This window comes from Pseudorasbora parva, chromosome 7 (assembly GCF_024679245.1).
Source record: "Pseudorasbora parva isolate DD20220531a chromosome 7, ASM2467924v1, whole genome shotgun sequence".
Taxonomy (NCBI): Eukaryota; Metazoa; Chordata; class Actinopteri; order Cypriniformes; family Gobionidae; genus Pseudorasbora; species Pseudorasbora parva.
This window is the reverse complement of record NC_090178.1, coordinates 8,058,124-8,072,366: the sequence shown is the minus strand read 5'-3', so window position 1 is coordinate 8,072,366 and position 14,243 is coordinate 8,058,124. Positions and strand designations below refer to the sequence as shown.

Below are 14,243 nucleotides of genomic sequence, written 5' to 3'. Positions count from 1 at the left end.
ATGAACATCAAGACTGTCTGTAAGTCTACGAATTAATAATTTTTTATTTTTTTATTTTTTTTATCTTACCTTAATACGTTGTCTCAGTGCCTGGCGTCATATCAGAATCAGCTATTACAGTTGTCAGGTGATGTTTGACATAGGCCGCGTACACCTGTCAGTGATAAAACACAGCTTCGGGCAGTTCAGGGATGCCTGTCTGAAAATAACCCTTAATGTTAGCTTGTGTGTTCGCCCTAAGACTCGGGTAGTTGAATGCATTGTAACTGTTCCCACTTATTTCTGTTTCATCAAAACATCCCGTCCACCGCGCATGTATCTAGTTTGGCGCAGTCTCCCCTCAGTTTTTGCGCGAGGCCGGTAAGCGTTTTTATTATTTTAGTAGGCTATTCAGTTTTTGCATCTAAGCATGTTTAACGCTAAAGTGGGTACACGCCGCTACCGAGTGTACCACCGTTCGTTTACCCAGTTAAAAACAGTAGCAGGATGTAATCGCTATCATATTTTAGCTACATAAGGACCACAAACTTCCCGAGGTAACATAGGAAAAGCCACACAATCTTTTTATTTGCATGCTAAAAACTAGAAATATCTTGGCAGACTGGGACGGTTGTAAGACTTAGCAATGTACTGGAGTCACACAAAAAAGTGCACAACATTAGACAATGTAGATTTGACTAGCCAGTAACCTTTTATTTGCTCTTTTGAACTAAAATGTTTATTTATAGGCATATGTTTAACTTTTTTAAATTAAAATATTTAAAAAGAAACTGTGATGAAATGATGATAATGATTTTTAAACCAGTAAGAGTGAATAGCACAATACATATGCACAAAATTCTTCAACCCTTTTGTTTCAAATTTGTTATTATGTTAGACTATAGTACACCAGTCTTTATTTTGTACTTTACATAAATTCAAATTGTAGATTTCTAAACATTAATTTGTAGCTGATTAATATGCAAATATTATATCAAATGTGTGAGACTGTGATAGGAGTGGATTCAGGTTGATTGGGACACTATTTGCCAATGTGATAATGAAAAAGTGTCCTAACCTGAATTCACTCCTACATAGAGTAAAACATGTTTTACAGATAAAATAAAATGAAAACTACATATCCATTTCATTACACAGATCTCTTTTTTTTCTAACAGTAGTGACCTTACACAGGCCACCCTGTGACTTCACACCTCTGTTCATTTAGGTAGATGTTAGGCTCTGTGGGAGTTATTTTTAGGTTCAGCATGTATTGTGTTCCAAGACATCTAAATATTCTAGAGAACACATTTAAAACCCACATCCTGTGTTTGAACCATTTAGCAGGTAAAAAGATCTGTTTTTGTATGTCCAACACACGTGCTTGTATTTTACAGAATCACAGTATGATGCCCTGAACCCTAGAAAATCATTGGGTTTCTTATAATCAGTTCTTGTTTCATTGGACTAATAGTTTTTTTTACAGCTATCCATGCATTGAGACCATTGAAGAGCTTATTTTAGAGCATGTTCATTGTCTTTAAAGGAACAGTATCATGGCGATGTCTGTGCCCTCAGAATTGATGTGCAATGATTATATTGAGGAATTTAATTTTAAACAGCGATTCAACACTGTTTGGTCTCAAATCAGACCTTACACCTGATCATTGGTAAACCTTAAAATATATTTTAAATCCCACTGCTAAGCTTTTTTATTAATTCTAGAAACAGGTGTCCTGTTTGGAGACAAACTGACACCATTGGAAGGGTGCGCTTTTCAACTTTGTGCCAGCGTATGCAATACATGGCTCATATTTCTGTACCCTATATGACTAAATTTGGTTTATTCTAAGCCTTAATGTATTATTTAAAGCTTAATTTTAATAAAAGCCCCCCATGAATAGCTTCCACTTAGTGTCACCAATGGCAGAGCTTGGCAGCTGGCCTGTTTGGAGGCTCTGTGTGCCCTCAGCTGCCTCCAGAAGTGACAGTCGGTTCTCTGTATAGACTATCTGACTGTTGGAAGCCTGGAATATTTGAATGTCATTGGGGGAGGTCATCTTTGGCTTGAGGAGGGGGCTGGTCAATAGGGGTTCATACAGGCCTCAGCAATGGAGCAAGTGGAGACTTGCATTAATATTGGTGGCCAAAGGGCCCTTTTTGAGGCAGCAGGGCCATCTGTACATCAGTTTAAATGGTATAGTCCAATTTGAACACCCCTCCATATTGAGCTAAAATGGAAGTGCCTCTTTTGCAGTGTTTGCTGGGAAGAAGAAGTACAGTCGGGATTGGGACTTTGGAGAAAGCAATCTGAAAAGGTAAGTGGAGCTGTGTTCCCCAATGGCCCAGGCCACTAATGGATGGATGGGCTCATTGGGATGTACACTGGCCCTAATGTATGTCTTTATGTGAATTTTTACATGTCTTGCATGGTGTCTGTATAGGGTGAGAATAGATATCATGGTTAGCATGAACAAGGAAATATGGAGGGAGCTACTAGGGGGAGCTATAACAGGGCACACAGCAGCTGGCTGAAAGTGATCTACTCCAAATGGGCTGTAGACTTTTTTAAATACTCACATTGGTTGGGAAAACACAGGAAGATGTTGAATTGTTGTGCTTTGGCTTGTTAAAGATGGTCTGCAATTGTTCTGTCTTGATCCCTTGGCTGCTTGTCCAAGGGAAGTGGCCAATCTGACATGAAGGCAATGCTGTACAAAAGAGAGGAAACTTGTTAAGGATGGTCCCTGAAGAATAAAACATACTTAAATGTACTATAAGCTTGTAAATCAGATATATTATTGTGTATTTTTGTGACTTTTACAAGATAATTGTGACACATTAGCTTCTCTGAGTGTACTGATAGAGAGCTTTAAAGATGGCCGCTCCTTGCAGTGGTGAATGCTGTTGGGACGGCTTACTTCCTGACTCAATCGACACTCTGGATTTGTATCACTGTTCTCAGGGCATATTAAACTTTTTTCAAATTAAACTGTGAGAAAACGAACTGTTTTTTATAATTAAGGAACTAATAATTAGTTATAGTTAGTATTGTTGACTTGAAGGAACCTTTAGGAGATCATATTCCAGTCTTAACTAAGTGTGTGTGGAGTGTAAACACTCTAACTTGAACTGTTTTTCTAGTTGGGCATAGAGTATGGGACTAGTTAAGCACACAGTATGGACTAGTCTCAGATTAATCTTCCCAGACTAATGGCCCTTGTCTAAATTCTGTAATGTACTAACTAGTTAAGGCACCACAGCTTTTTATTATTCATCTATCTATATGAAACTTAAAACCTTTTGCTATTGTGTTGGTACTGATGGCACATTAACCCTTTCAGTGATCATTCATCTTTTGATTTTTACTTGTCTTTTTCCTGTTGGAATGTAGGAAAGTTGTGCTATATTTAATTAAGCGAGTTATTTAGTTCAGAAAAAATTTACCTAATCATATTTGTTTACACCTGATAAAGCATACAGGTGAACTGAAAGAGTTAAATACTCAAATGTGATGCTCATATTAATTAATAATATTTCAATAATCATTAATCTCTTGATTTTGTGTCTTTACTGTTGAAATTGAGGGACGTTTTTTTTATATTTAAGCGAGTTATTAATTTAATATAAATTAACCTAATCATATCTGTTTACACAAGATAAAGCATAAAGATGAACTGAAAGGGTTAAATCCTCAAGTGATGCTGCTCATAATAATCAGTAATCTTTTTATATTGTGTGTCTTTCCTGTTGAAATGAAGGGAAGTTTTGCTATTTAAATAAGTGAGTTACTCAATGTAAATTAACCAAATTATATACATTTGCACGGGATAAAACAAAGATGATCTGAAAGGGGTTAAATACTGAAAGGATGGGGGATGTAGTAGGTGCAACTTATTCAAAGCCTAAAACCATCCAGCATTTAAAGGGTTAAATTTTAGTCCTCATGGGGGCATCACAGGCAGTGGCACCCTTTCACTTTGTCACCCTCTAGCTTGTTTTATTTTAAATAAAATAATCTAAAAATGTAAATTACTGCCCCCTCTGGATGGATCAGGAATAAGGGTCAGTGTCTCCAATGGGACACTCCATGCTCTCATTTACAGTTGCATCGCTTTTTTGCTTAATACATTGGTCCTTGCTCATGCCATCACAGTCATCAGTTCAACACTCCATAAGCTCTCTTCTCCCATAGACTACTGATCAACTATGTATTTGTCCCATACACTTGTAAATCTAGCTGTTTGAGGATAGTTGTTCAACTGAGTAAACATGAATTTGACATGGCCTCATAAAGCAGCATGCAGTGTCCTTACTGTGATGGCCCTCCTAAAAGTACTTTTTAACAAATATATATTATATATTGATAATATATATATAAATGTACAAATATATATATTTTTAATTTTATATATATATATATATATATATAGCCCCACTACAGCCATACTTCTGTAACAATATTATTTTTTTAATCATTATTTGATATAAAAAACTATAACTTGTGGATATGTCCCTTCTTAAATAGTTCACCCAAAACTTATCATTACTCGCCCTCAAGTTATTCCAAACCTGCACGAGTTTCTTTCTTCTGTTGAACACAAAAGAAGATATTTTGAAGAATGTTGTTAACCAGTTGATGGTAGACATTGACTTCCATTGTAGAGAGAAAAAATACTCTGGAAGTCCATTTGCTTCCGTCAACATTCTTCAAAACCTTTTGTGTTTAGCAGAAGAAAGAAACTCATACAGGTTTGTAATAAATTGAGGGTGAGTAAATGATGACACGTTTTTATTTTTGGTTGAACTATCCCTTTGAGTAGTATTGGAGGTCAGGCATTTGCTTATCATGCCAACACTCACCTCAAATTTTATATTTTATAACCATACTGTTTATCATTTGGCAAAGTAATGCTGTTATTCTTTTGAAAAGTCATAAACTTTAATGAGCCATTAAAGCCATTTAACATTTTTGAAATTGCTCAGAGACAAAAATGGAGCTTCCATTTTACTGTGTTAACATGTTGCACTCTGAAAGTAAAGCTAAAATAAAAAAATAAGGCCTTGTTTCGCTTTTATAGAATTATGCCATTTAATATTTATATTGTCTAATGGGCCGTAATGTACTTATTGCTAACTTTGTCACTGTTTATTTGCTTTAACAGTAACCCAGCTAACAAAAATGCATTCTAAGAATGTTTTAATGTTATATAAACGTTAAAGAAACATTTCATATTAACATTCTGCACACATTTTTGAATTGTTCTCTAAAGTAGTAACATTTAAAAAATGATGAACATCCATCTGAGTTTCATGAATGATGTATAAATGTTTTTTTGTTAATGTTTTGGGAACATTATGGTAACACTTTACAATAAGATTCTCAAAAACCAATGCTAATAATCATGTTAACACATCAGGTAATGTTGAAATTGGTACATTTTACAATAAGTGTCACAAAATGTAAGTAATGATAGTAAAGTGCGTATAAACATGACCAACCTATACATTGATATTCAGATGGTTTCCACTGTAGAATTGTCTACCAGCAGCCCAAAATCAATGGATTATTAATTAATGTTGACATGGTACACAACAACATTTTTACCTTTACAGTCAGATGGTGAGTTAGAAATGTTCATCCTTAGTGTGTGTCAACTGCTACGTAAACTAATGTAAATATACAGAAACATAACCTTACCAAAACAGTAAAGCTACAGGCATTGTTCATGGTTAGTTCATGTGAAATAATGCATTAACTGATGTTAACTAATGCGCTGTAAATGTGAATAGGTCATATGTGAGCTGAGATTAACTCATGCTGAAAAGGTGTTGTTCATGTCAACTAATACATTAACAAATTGCGCTGTTAACGTGAATATTATATATATATATATATATATATATATATATATATATATATATATATATATATATATATAAAATGTATGCATGTGTGTGTGTGTGTATGTATGTATGTGAGTTAACGTTCACAAATATTAACTAATGCTGAACAGAGGTGTTGTTCATGGTCAGTTCACGTTAACTAATGCTTTAACTAGTGTTAACTAATAAAACTTTATTGTAAAGTGTTACCAACTTGGTAAAAGTCCAGATAACTTTGAATGAACATTTTATTAACGTTGGCGGAAGAACATTTTGTTCATAACTTTGCAAGATCATTAGCTAGTTCTGAGAACGTTCTCTGTTAGCTGGAAAGGTGTGAAATGTAAAAAAAAAAAAGAAAATACATTTTTAACTGACCAGCATAAATGATGGCATGATGCGTGAAACATCTGATACCGTTCTAAGTGATGCTACCAAGATTATTGCTAGTCATTCTTGCAATTTCAACAGATAGCTGACCTGAAACTCTGAATATACTTGACTAAAGGGTCTTTGCTTCTTTTCCCCCTTCTGTTCTGCCGCAGGTACTCGGAAGGAAAAAAACAAGATCTCCATTTGCGACATCCAGCCTTCTCACTGCAACGTAAGAGCTCATTTTCCTGTCCTAACTGGTTAGAGGTGACACTCATTCTTTAATAAACTAAGTAAAAATGTGACCTTTTCCTCCAAGCACATTACTTTCTACAGCGATTCATTGTAATCTGCCGGCACTCTGTTTACAAAATGAACCCACACAAAGCCCAGTTCAGTCACACCACGCATCTGTCATGAACTTGACTCTCTCACAGCTGTCCAAACGGCAACTGACATGCACAGTTGCCCGACAGCCTCTCTTTTCAGCGTATATTCATCCTTTGTTTACGCTTTAGTGGGTTTTCTCACTTAACCAGCTAAGCCACAACAGGACATACCTGCTTCCTGAATTTTTACACACACCTCATTCATGAAACACGAGCGGAATTAATAAAACATTATGTAATTGTTGCATTTAATTAAATGTAAGAATTGTTTTATCTACTGTAAGCAGAAATCCAATCAGCATGTGTTTGATGTCTGAGGCCCATAAACTGTTTTTCCACACAGACGGTATCGGTTTTGACTCATGCATTAGTATTAGACTAGTCAGAATTTCCTCTTTTTTTATTTTATACAGGCAACCTAAATGTTCTCTAATTTACTCATCTGCTCCCACTAGTTCATTACTGAACTTGCCAGAACGCATTGCAGCCATTTTCCATGCAGGGTGTGTGTGTGTTCTTCAGAAAGGGGATTGCGGAAAAGCTGCATGCATTTTTTTTGTTTTTTTCTCCCTTCTAAACCAATCAGCATTGCTGTGGTATGAGTCACTTCCACACCCTGCCCTCTTTTGACAAAGAGGGAGGGGCTGTTTCTCAGACCGGACAGTGAAATGGTGGCTGCTTGTACAAAAACAGCAGCAGCACCATTAGGATCTGAACAGCTACAGACACATTTAAAGGTAAGATTCGTAGCTTAGAACTTTCTCCTGCTTAAACGTGTATCCTGTGACATGAGTGTAAAATATTGCTGCATCATATAACCGAGTGTGTTTTGTCGTTCCCTCCCTCCCTCTTAAGCTAATTATGTTAGCCTGTTTACACGCCGTACTGCCATTCATTCAGTCTTGAAACCTGACAAAGACCTAACCGCATGTTATCCAACAAACTCTCCCATTTAGTTTTTTTTTCGTTTATTATAAGGAAAACCCGAGTAAAGCCACAAACATGACATCATTCATTATGCCATGTGGTTTGATGGGAATGTCGAGCCTGACGTGCTTATCAACTGCATTGTTTTAGTGTTCGAATTACTAGTTTAGTTTGTTTTTCCATGCAAACCGGTTTTTGATTAGTACTTTATATTGTAGGATCCCTTATCTTATGTGAATTTGAACCGATACTTTTTGTGAGCCACCATTCTGAAGGCACAAACACCTATAAATAATGTAATGTTATATACACGTTTTTTATTTTTAAGTTTATCTAATTTAAATATCTACAGGTATGTCCCTGATGTGAAAGTTCAATTGTAGTCGCTCATTAGGGAATAAGGCACAGGTGATTATTACCACGCTGGACACGGCAGATTCAGAACTGGACAGCAACCTTTTACGGTTACTGATAGAAAATATAGGTGTACTCCTAAACCTACTGCCTACATAAACAGCTGCTTTTCAAGGTTAGACTCTTACAGTTATTGAACCTCATAAGAGATCGATTTAGGACACTCTGCATAAGAGTGCAAACTCAAAAGCACAAGAGAGACTACTCAAAGTGTATTCAAGTACTGATCTTATGTTGCTAATCTAATAGCGTGATACTCTAATATTCGTAAAAGTGCAAAACACTCAATTTTTAAGCAACATTTTTGGACAATTATTGCTGTGATTTATCATGTTTCATGTGTTTGGCAACAGTTCTTCTAATCCTCAATGATGGAGTGTGTATCTTATTCCTTAAACAACCATGTAGGAAGACACATCATGGCTATATTCCAGGATGACAATGTCAAGATAACTGTAAAAATGGTACATCAATTTTTGCTCAAGATCTTGTATTGACAATGCAAGAGTCCATCACTCTGCAAAGTCTCCTCCAGCACATCCCAAAGACTTTTAATGAATTTAAGGTCTGGACTCTGGAAAATGATTCTTCATGCTCCCTCCCAACCATTCTTTCACAATTTTAGCCTGATGAATCTTGACATTGTCATCCTGGAAAATAGAAAGGGCAGTCTATATTAAAAATAAAAAAGTATGCCAGTTGTTAAATGTTCAGGACAGACGTGTTGAAGTGTAATTATGGTCTGTTGTGTTATTAAGAAGAACGTTTCCCTTTCATTTCAGAAACAGACAAGACTGAAAGACTAGAAGAACCAAAGTCCAAGATTCCGACCCATCTATGGCAGAAAAACAGGAGATCAAAGCGACCGCGGTCAAAGTGCTGTGCTATGTGGAGAAAATCTCCTCCTTCGCCTCCTCCATAGATCCTCTCTTTGGGATTGTGACTTCAGTGGTCGGGGTCGTCAAGAAAAGCCTCGGTGAAGAGGTGGACCATGAGATGAGTAAGGACTTCCAGCAGATTCATGAAAAGCTGGAAACCATCTCCGAGAAGAACAAGAAGGTGCTCCGACAGATCCGCATCGATGAGATCAATGAGAATTACGGTCAACACGAGGAAGTCATCAAGCATCAGTACAGTGCTTTCAACACCATGTTGGAAAGAGTAAAACTGGACCCTGAGAACTCGGTTCATCACATGGAGGAGTTTGTGAAGATCTATGAGAAGGACCGGAGCGACTTGAGCTTAGATGTGTTTTATCGAGGTGTGATGGGCACTGCTGTGTTTGGGAGGTCCATACTACAAGTGTACCTGGAGAGCTGTCAAAGGAACAAAAAGGTGATGGAGGCCCGCTGCTCTCACCTGGCCCACCTGTTTTACATCGGCCTTATGGCACTGATGGCCTACTACGCCGTCACTGAAGATGACGAGGATGAAGTGAAAGACAAATGGGGTCCGAGGGTCAGTGAGATTCAAGGCAAAATGTTAGAAGTTCTGAATCAGTGCACTGAGGAAAACTGAAGTTGCACTGAATAACTGCTGAGACAAATCTATTTCACATGCTGAAAGTTTTAATGGAATGACAGTCTTGAATAAGGAAGTTTCAATAAATTCTGTGGGGTGTAAGATGGTGTCATTCTTTTTCTGCTTGCCAATGGACTTTTCAATGCAATACTAAAGTAATGCAACGCTCTTAATACTGTATATCACAGATAAAAATGTTTTTAAAGAATAGCATGTTTTGGTCATTATTGTGACTGAATATATTGTAAAAAATATATTTGTAAGGATGTGAGCCTTTGATGCGAGTTACATGCTATTACGAATTATTATATAATTATTTGCTTATGATTTGTTATTCTTTGCACAATAAATGAAAATATTTTTTCTCTCGTATGGCAGTGTGTTGTCATGTTATATGACCAAATGTGATTTCTGCCGAGTCAATTGGTGATGTGATCACTGACTGCCGAATGTAGGTGAATATGGAAATTGCTTTGATTTGCATTAAATGCAAAGTTGTCAAAGTTTCAGAGGCAGACTGCTGTGGTTGCTCAGTCTAATCTACAACATTTTTTAAAAGTTATATTGTGAGAATAAAGTTACGTTTCATCAGCAGCATTTATGGTGTAATATCGATTACTACATCCATTTTCTTTCTGGGTTGTAAAGGGGCATTTATAATGGAAGTAAAGATGTTTATGGACTCACTGTTACAAAAGTATAGCCACAAGACTTAAATGGGGAAAAAATCTTATTTTTTTTGTAGAGCTTAGTGCGGTCAAATCGATTGATTGTGATTAATTGCACCTATGTGTGCGCACACACATACAAACTTTTCTTTTTTTTATGCATCTGTTGATTTATTATTTTTAGTTAGGGCTGTCTGACTGGAAGAGATTGGAAAAGGAGAGCAGTGTGCTTCTCTTCATTCTGCTTGTGGTAGCAGACAGTGAAGCGGACTCTAGATAGGGGAGACGCTGCGGGCCATTGGTAACATCCCCTACAGGAGCCCGTCTTGGACCAACTTGTGTTGTCCAGGAGACATTGCGAACCTGCTCCATCTCTTCCATCTCAGATAGGGGTACCCAAATTTAGAATCAGGCAGATGGGGATCTATTAATCACCATTTTATTATTATTATTTTTTTTACAACTGTTTTAATTATCCTTGTTTCTATTTTTAATTCTTACACATGGTATTCTTATTTCCTAGGTTATCACTGTTAATTCATTTCTGTGTAAAGCACTTTGAATTGCCATTGTGTGTGAAATGTGATTTATAAATAAACTTGCCTTACCTTACATGTAAAAAAGAAAGGACACTCTTTTGGTTCTTTGGCATGTCTTAAAATGAATCAAATACAACCTCAGATGAACAACAACAATTTAACAAAAAAAAAAAGCCAGACTGGAAAAGCCATGGGTGACCAACTAAGCACATCCTATGATTCAGTTGCTTGTAGAGCCACTTTTAGCAGCAATATGTTGAAGGAATCTTTTGAAGAAAAAGGAATTTTCTGTATGACAGTATCAGTCCCTCACCTTTTTCAAGGTCCTGCCCCTAAATTTCAGTCGGGTTGAGGTTTGGACTTTGACTGGGCCATTGCAATCATCATCATTGTCCAGTCGCATGACCCAATATCGGCCAAGCTGTTGGACAGATGGTCTCATATTTGACTCTAGAATACTTTGTTATACAGAAGAGTCCATGGTCGACTCAGTGACTGTAAGGTGCCCAGGTCCTGTGGCTACAAAACAAGCCAAAAATCATCACCCTACCATCAGTGTGATGGACAGTTGCCATACTTGTCCCGTGTTTTTTTGTTTGTATATTGTTCTGCCATGAACATTAACATGCTAACTGAGGCCTTTAAATTCTGAGCTGTAGCTTTTGGGTGTTTCGTGATTTCTTTGAGCAGTGATTTCTTCTGACCTTGAGGTGAATTTGCTGGGATATTGATGGGAAAGATTGGCAACTGTCGTGAATGTTTTCCACTTGTGAATCTTCCTCACTGTAGAATGATGGAAATGGCCATATCACCCGTCTCATATTGATGCAGCAACAATTGCTTCTTTAAGATTTTTGCTGATGTCTTTTCTTCTTGGCATTGTGTACAAACACCCGAATGCTCCAGACCAGCAAACTGCCAGAACTTCAGCTTTTAGGTGATCACACTTGATGATGATCAATTAATCAAAGGCATTTGATCATCAGCATCTGACTGCTGCGTACCCTCTATAGTCCTATGGAAGCAGTAAGAGTGTACTTCATTTGTCACCCATGGCTTTTCCATTTTGGCCTCGTTTTAAATAATGTAAAGTCATGTGTTGTTCATCGGAGGTTGTATTTACATCATTTTATGACTTGCCAAGAACCAGATAACTTTGTCCTGATACATAAAACTACAGAATTATTTTCTTTTACGTGTGTGTGTGTATACACACAAACATATATTTACAAACTTGTTAGATGCGTTTAATCGATTTGACTGTTATCCAATTTTACAAATGAAACGCCATAAAAATGTAACGCCTGGAAAAAAAAACGTTACAGCTCAAATAATGTGCGCATTGTAACATAATTAATGTAAGAGCCTTTTAATATTAAAAGCATTGCATTTCTGCTTTTAAATCCTCAAAAATGACCTAACTTGCCACCAGTGTAGAAGAAAAAGAGAAACACCATTTTTTCTTGCAGAAATCAACCACAAATGCTGATTGATCTTAACTTGAACTCTGAATATTTCTTGTAAATAGTGTTTTTAAAAATAATTGATGTTTATCTCTGAGATTGTGTTCTGTTTCCTTCTTCAGGTGAGCTATAAGATAAGAGCTTGATACAGTCTTCCTCCAGACACAATGGCTGAGATCTTCGACGACCCAGAGAAGCTGAAGAGGGGCCTTGTGAAGGTTCTAGAGTGTGTGGCCACCATCTCGTCAGCAGCAGCGGTGGTCAATCCCATCTTCGGCGTGGCCGGCTCTCTCATCCGGGTGGTGCTGCACCATGTGGACGATGAAGACATTCAGAAACTCAAACGCGAGTTTGGCAGCGTGAATCGAGCCCTGGATGAAATTTCGCAGCAGAACCGTCAAGCCCTGCTGCAAATCAGGAAGGAGACGGTGGACAGACAGTACCACGATGTGGAAGAAAACATTCGCAATCAGTTCCGCAAGTTCATGGAGATCGTGGAGGCCAAGCCGGAGAACATGCAGCGCAAGAGGGACGATTTCGTCGAGAGTTTCATGAATGACAACGAAGACCAGAACATGAACACGCTTTACGAAGGCGTGATGGGGAAGCGCAAAATCTTCAGCCAGCCCATCCTGGAGGTGTACATGAAGCATTCGCAGGGTGACCAGCGCGTCATGGAAAACCTCTGCACGCGACTCGCCTACCTGTTCTGCATCGGGTTCATCTCCATGATGGGCTACTACGGCATCATAGGGGACGACCTGGAATCTCGGAACGAGGAGTGGGAAGAGAATATGAAGAACGTGCAGGAGAAAATGCAGGAGGTGCTGAGGAGATGCAAGTGATCGTGAAGAGGCCTTTCTGCACAACCAACGCTCTTTAATGCCTTCGTGCTTTGCCTTTTCCTGTAATGGACTTCATCGACCTGCATCATTATCCTCCAGATGAGCGCTGGTCATGCTGACGGTTACGCAGTGATGCCATCTCATTTCCTGTAATCTGCTTCTTGTTTTTGTTTTTAATCACATTTTTTCATGCCTTGCCTCAGTTTAACACAGCATGACAAACATAATTCACACTAATCTACAGAATGCCGGCTGTGGTTATATAAATATTATTAACGTTCAAACGCATTCAGTAGTCACCTTCATCCGTACAAAGCATTCATAAATATAAAGAATGTACAATGAAATGATGTCTGTCTATTAATCATTATGTCTTCACAAATATGTTGCAAAACAACGCATACAATTTTCTGTCTGTGCATATACTAAAATCTAAATGTCAGTCAAATTTTCATGTTGTCTATTTAGTAGATTCATTTATGCATTTAATTGTATCCTGTGTCATTTTTAGTGCCACTAGAACAGATTATCAGAGCATATATTTTAATATAAGAAGTGAAATCTAAATGGTTTTATTTTGCATTCCTTTGACCCTTTTATTTGGGATAAATGACACTATTATAGCCCTACTTGATGTGCTTGCTATACTGAGACCCAATGTACAGCGCTCCATGTTTAGTCTGACACGACTGAAGTTCATCGAGAGATAATCATGTTTGTTTGAAATGTATTTATCCATAAAGCACTGGCATGTATATAAATGCCCCTATATAAATTCTGTGTACGGCATGTACTTTTTGAATGTCTCAAGGATTGGAACGACCTTCCTAATCATTATTAAAATACATTTTCTTGTAATTCAGTCGTTGGAATGCTGTTGCACTTGTAACACTGTACAATACTGTTACATTTTTCAATAAAGATACAAGGAAATATAAGTTGTTTTGACTTACAGACACTTAAGTTTTTTTTAATGTTTTTGAAAGAAGTCTTATGCTCACCAAAGCTGCATTTTTTGATCAAAAATACAGTACAAACAGTAATAATGTGAAAGAGTATTACAATTAAAGTAACTGGTTTCTATTGAATATATTTTTAGATGTAGATTATTCCTGTGATGCAAAGGTGAATTTACAGCAGCCATTCAGCATTCATGATCTTTCAGAACTCATTCTAAGATCATATTATCAATGTTTAAAACCGTTTTAGCTGCTTTTTTATTTTGTGGGAATCATGATAC

At 37.2% G+C, this 14,243-nt stretch overlaps 2 protein-coding genes across 18 annotated transcripts in view; one reads left to right on the top strand and one right to left on the bottom strand.

Moving 5' to 3' along the window:
* LOC137082639 (uncharacterized) overlaps positions 1-14,243 on the bottom strand; it is a 56,880-nt gene that overhangs the window by 27,035 nt on the left and 15,602 nt on the right. For 9 of the 15 annotated variants that reach the window (XR_010906377.1, XR_010906378.1, XM_067447949.1 and 6 more), the window contains one exon: positions 2,560-2,690. Coding sequence is in view for 7 of the 15 variants with exons in the window: in XM_067447949.1 (XP_067304050.1) it covers positions 2,560-2,690 (131 nt within the window). In the remaining 8 variants the exon portion in view is untranslated. Of the gene's footprint in view, positions 1-69; positions 2,691-14,243 lie in introns of all 15 variants that reach the window. The other 6 variants (XR_010906376.1, XR_010906380.1, XR_010906379.1 and 3 more) reach the window with 2 other exon arrangements.
* On the top strand, positions 225-13,941 carry rpz (rapunzel). 3 transcript variants are annotated; one of them, XM_067447956.1, is made up of 4 exons: positions 225-360; positions 2,237-2,297; positions 6,411-6,469; positions 8,750-9,860. In XM_067447956.1, the coding sequence occupies exon 4, from the start codon at positions 8,805-8,807 to the stop codon at positions 9,483-9,485; it is 681 nt and encodes a 226-aa protein (XP_067304057.1). In that variant the 5' UTR covers positions 225-360; positions 2,237-2,297; positions 6,411-6,469; positions 8,750-8,804; the 3' UTR covers positions 9,486-9,860. The 3 variants fall into 3 exon arrangements, with proteins under 3 accessions (XP_067304057.1, XP_067304058.1, XP_067304055.1); XM_067447957.1 differs by lacking the exons at positions 225-360; positions 8,750-9,860 and adding an exon at positions 12,281-13,941; XM_067447954.1 differs by lacking the exons at positions 225-360; positions 2,237-2,297; positions 6,411-6,469 and adding an exon at positions 6,513-7,363.

Bases quoted from the DNA above. Each gene is read 5' to 3' on its own strand.
- rpz (XM_067447956.1), top strand. From the start codon at position 8,805: ATGGCAGAAAAACAGGAGATCAAAGCGACCGCGGTCAAAGTGCTGTGC.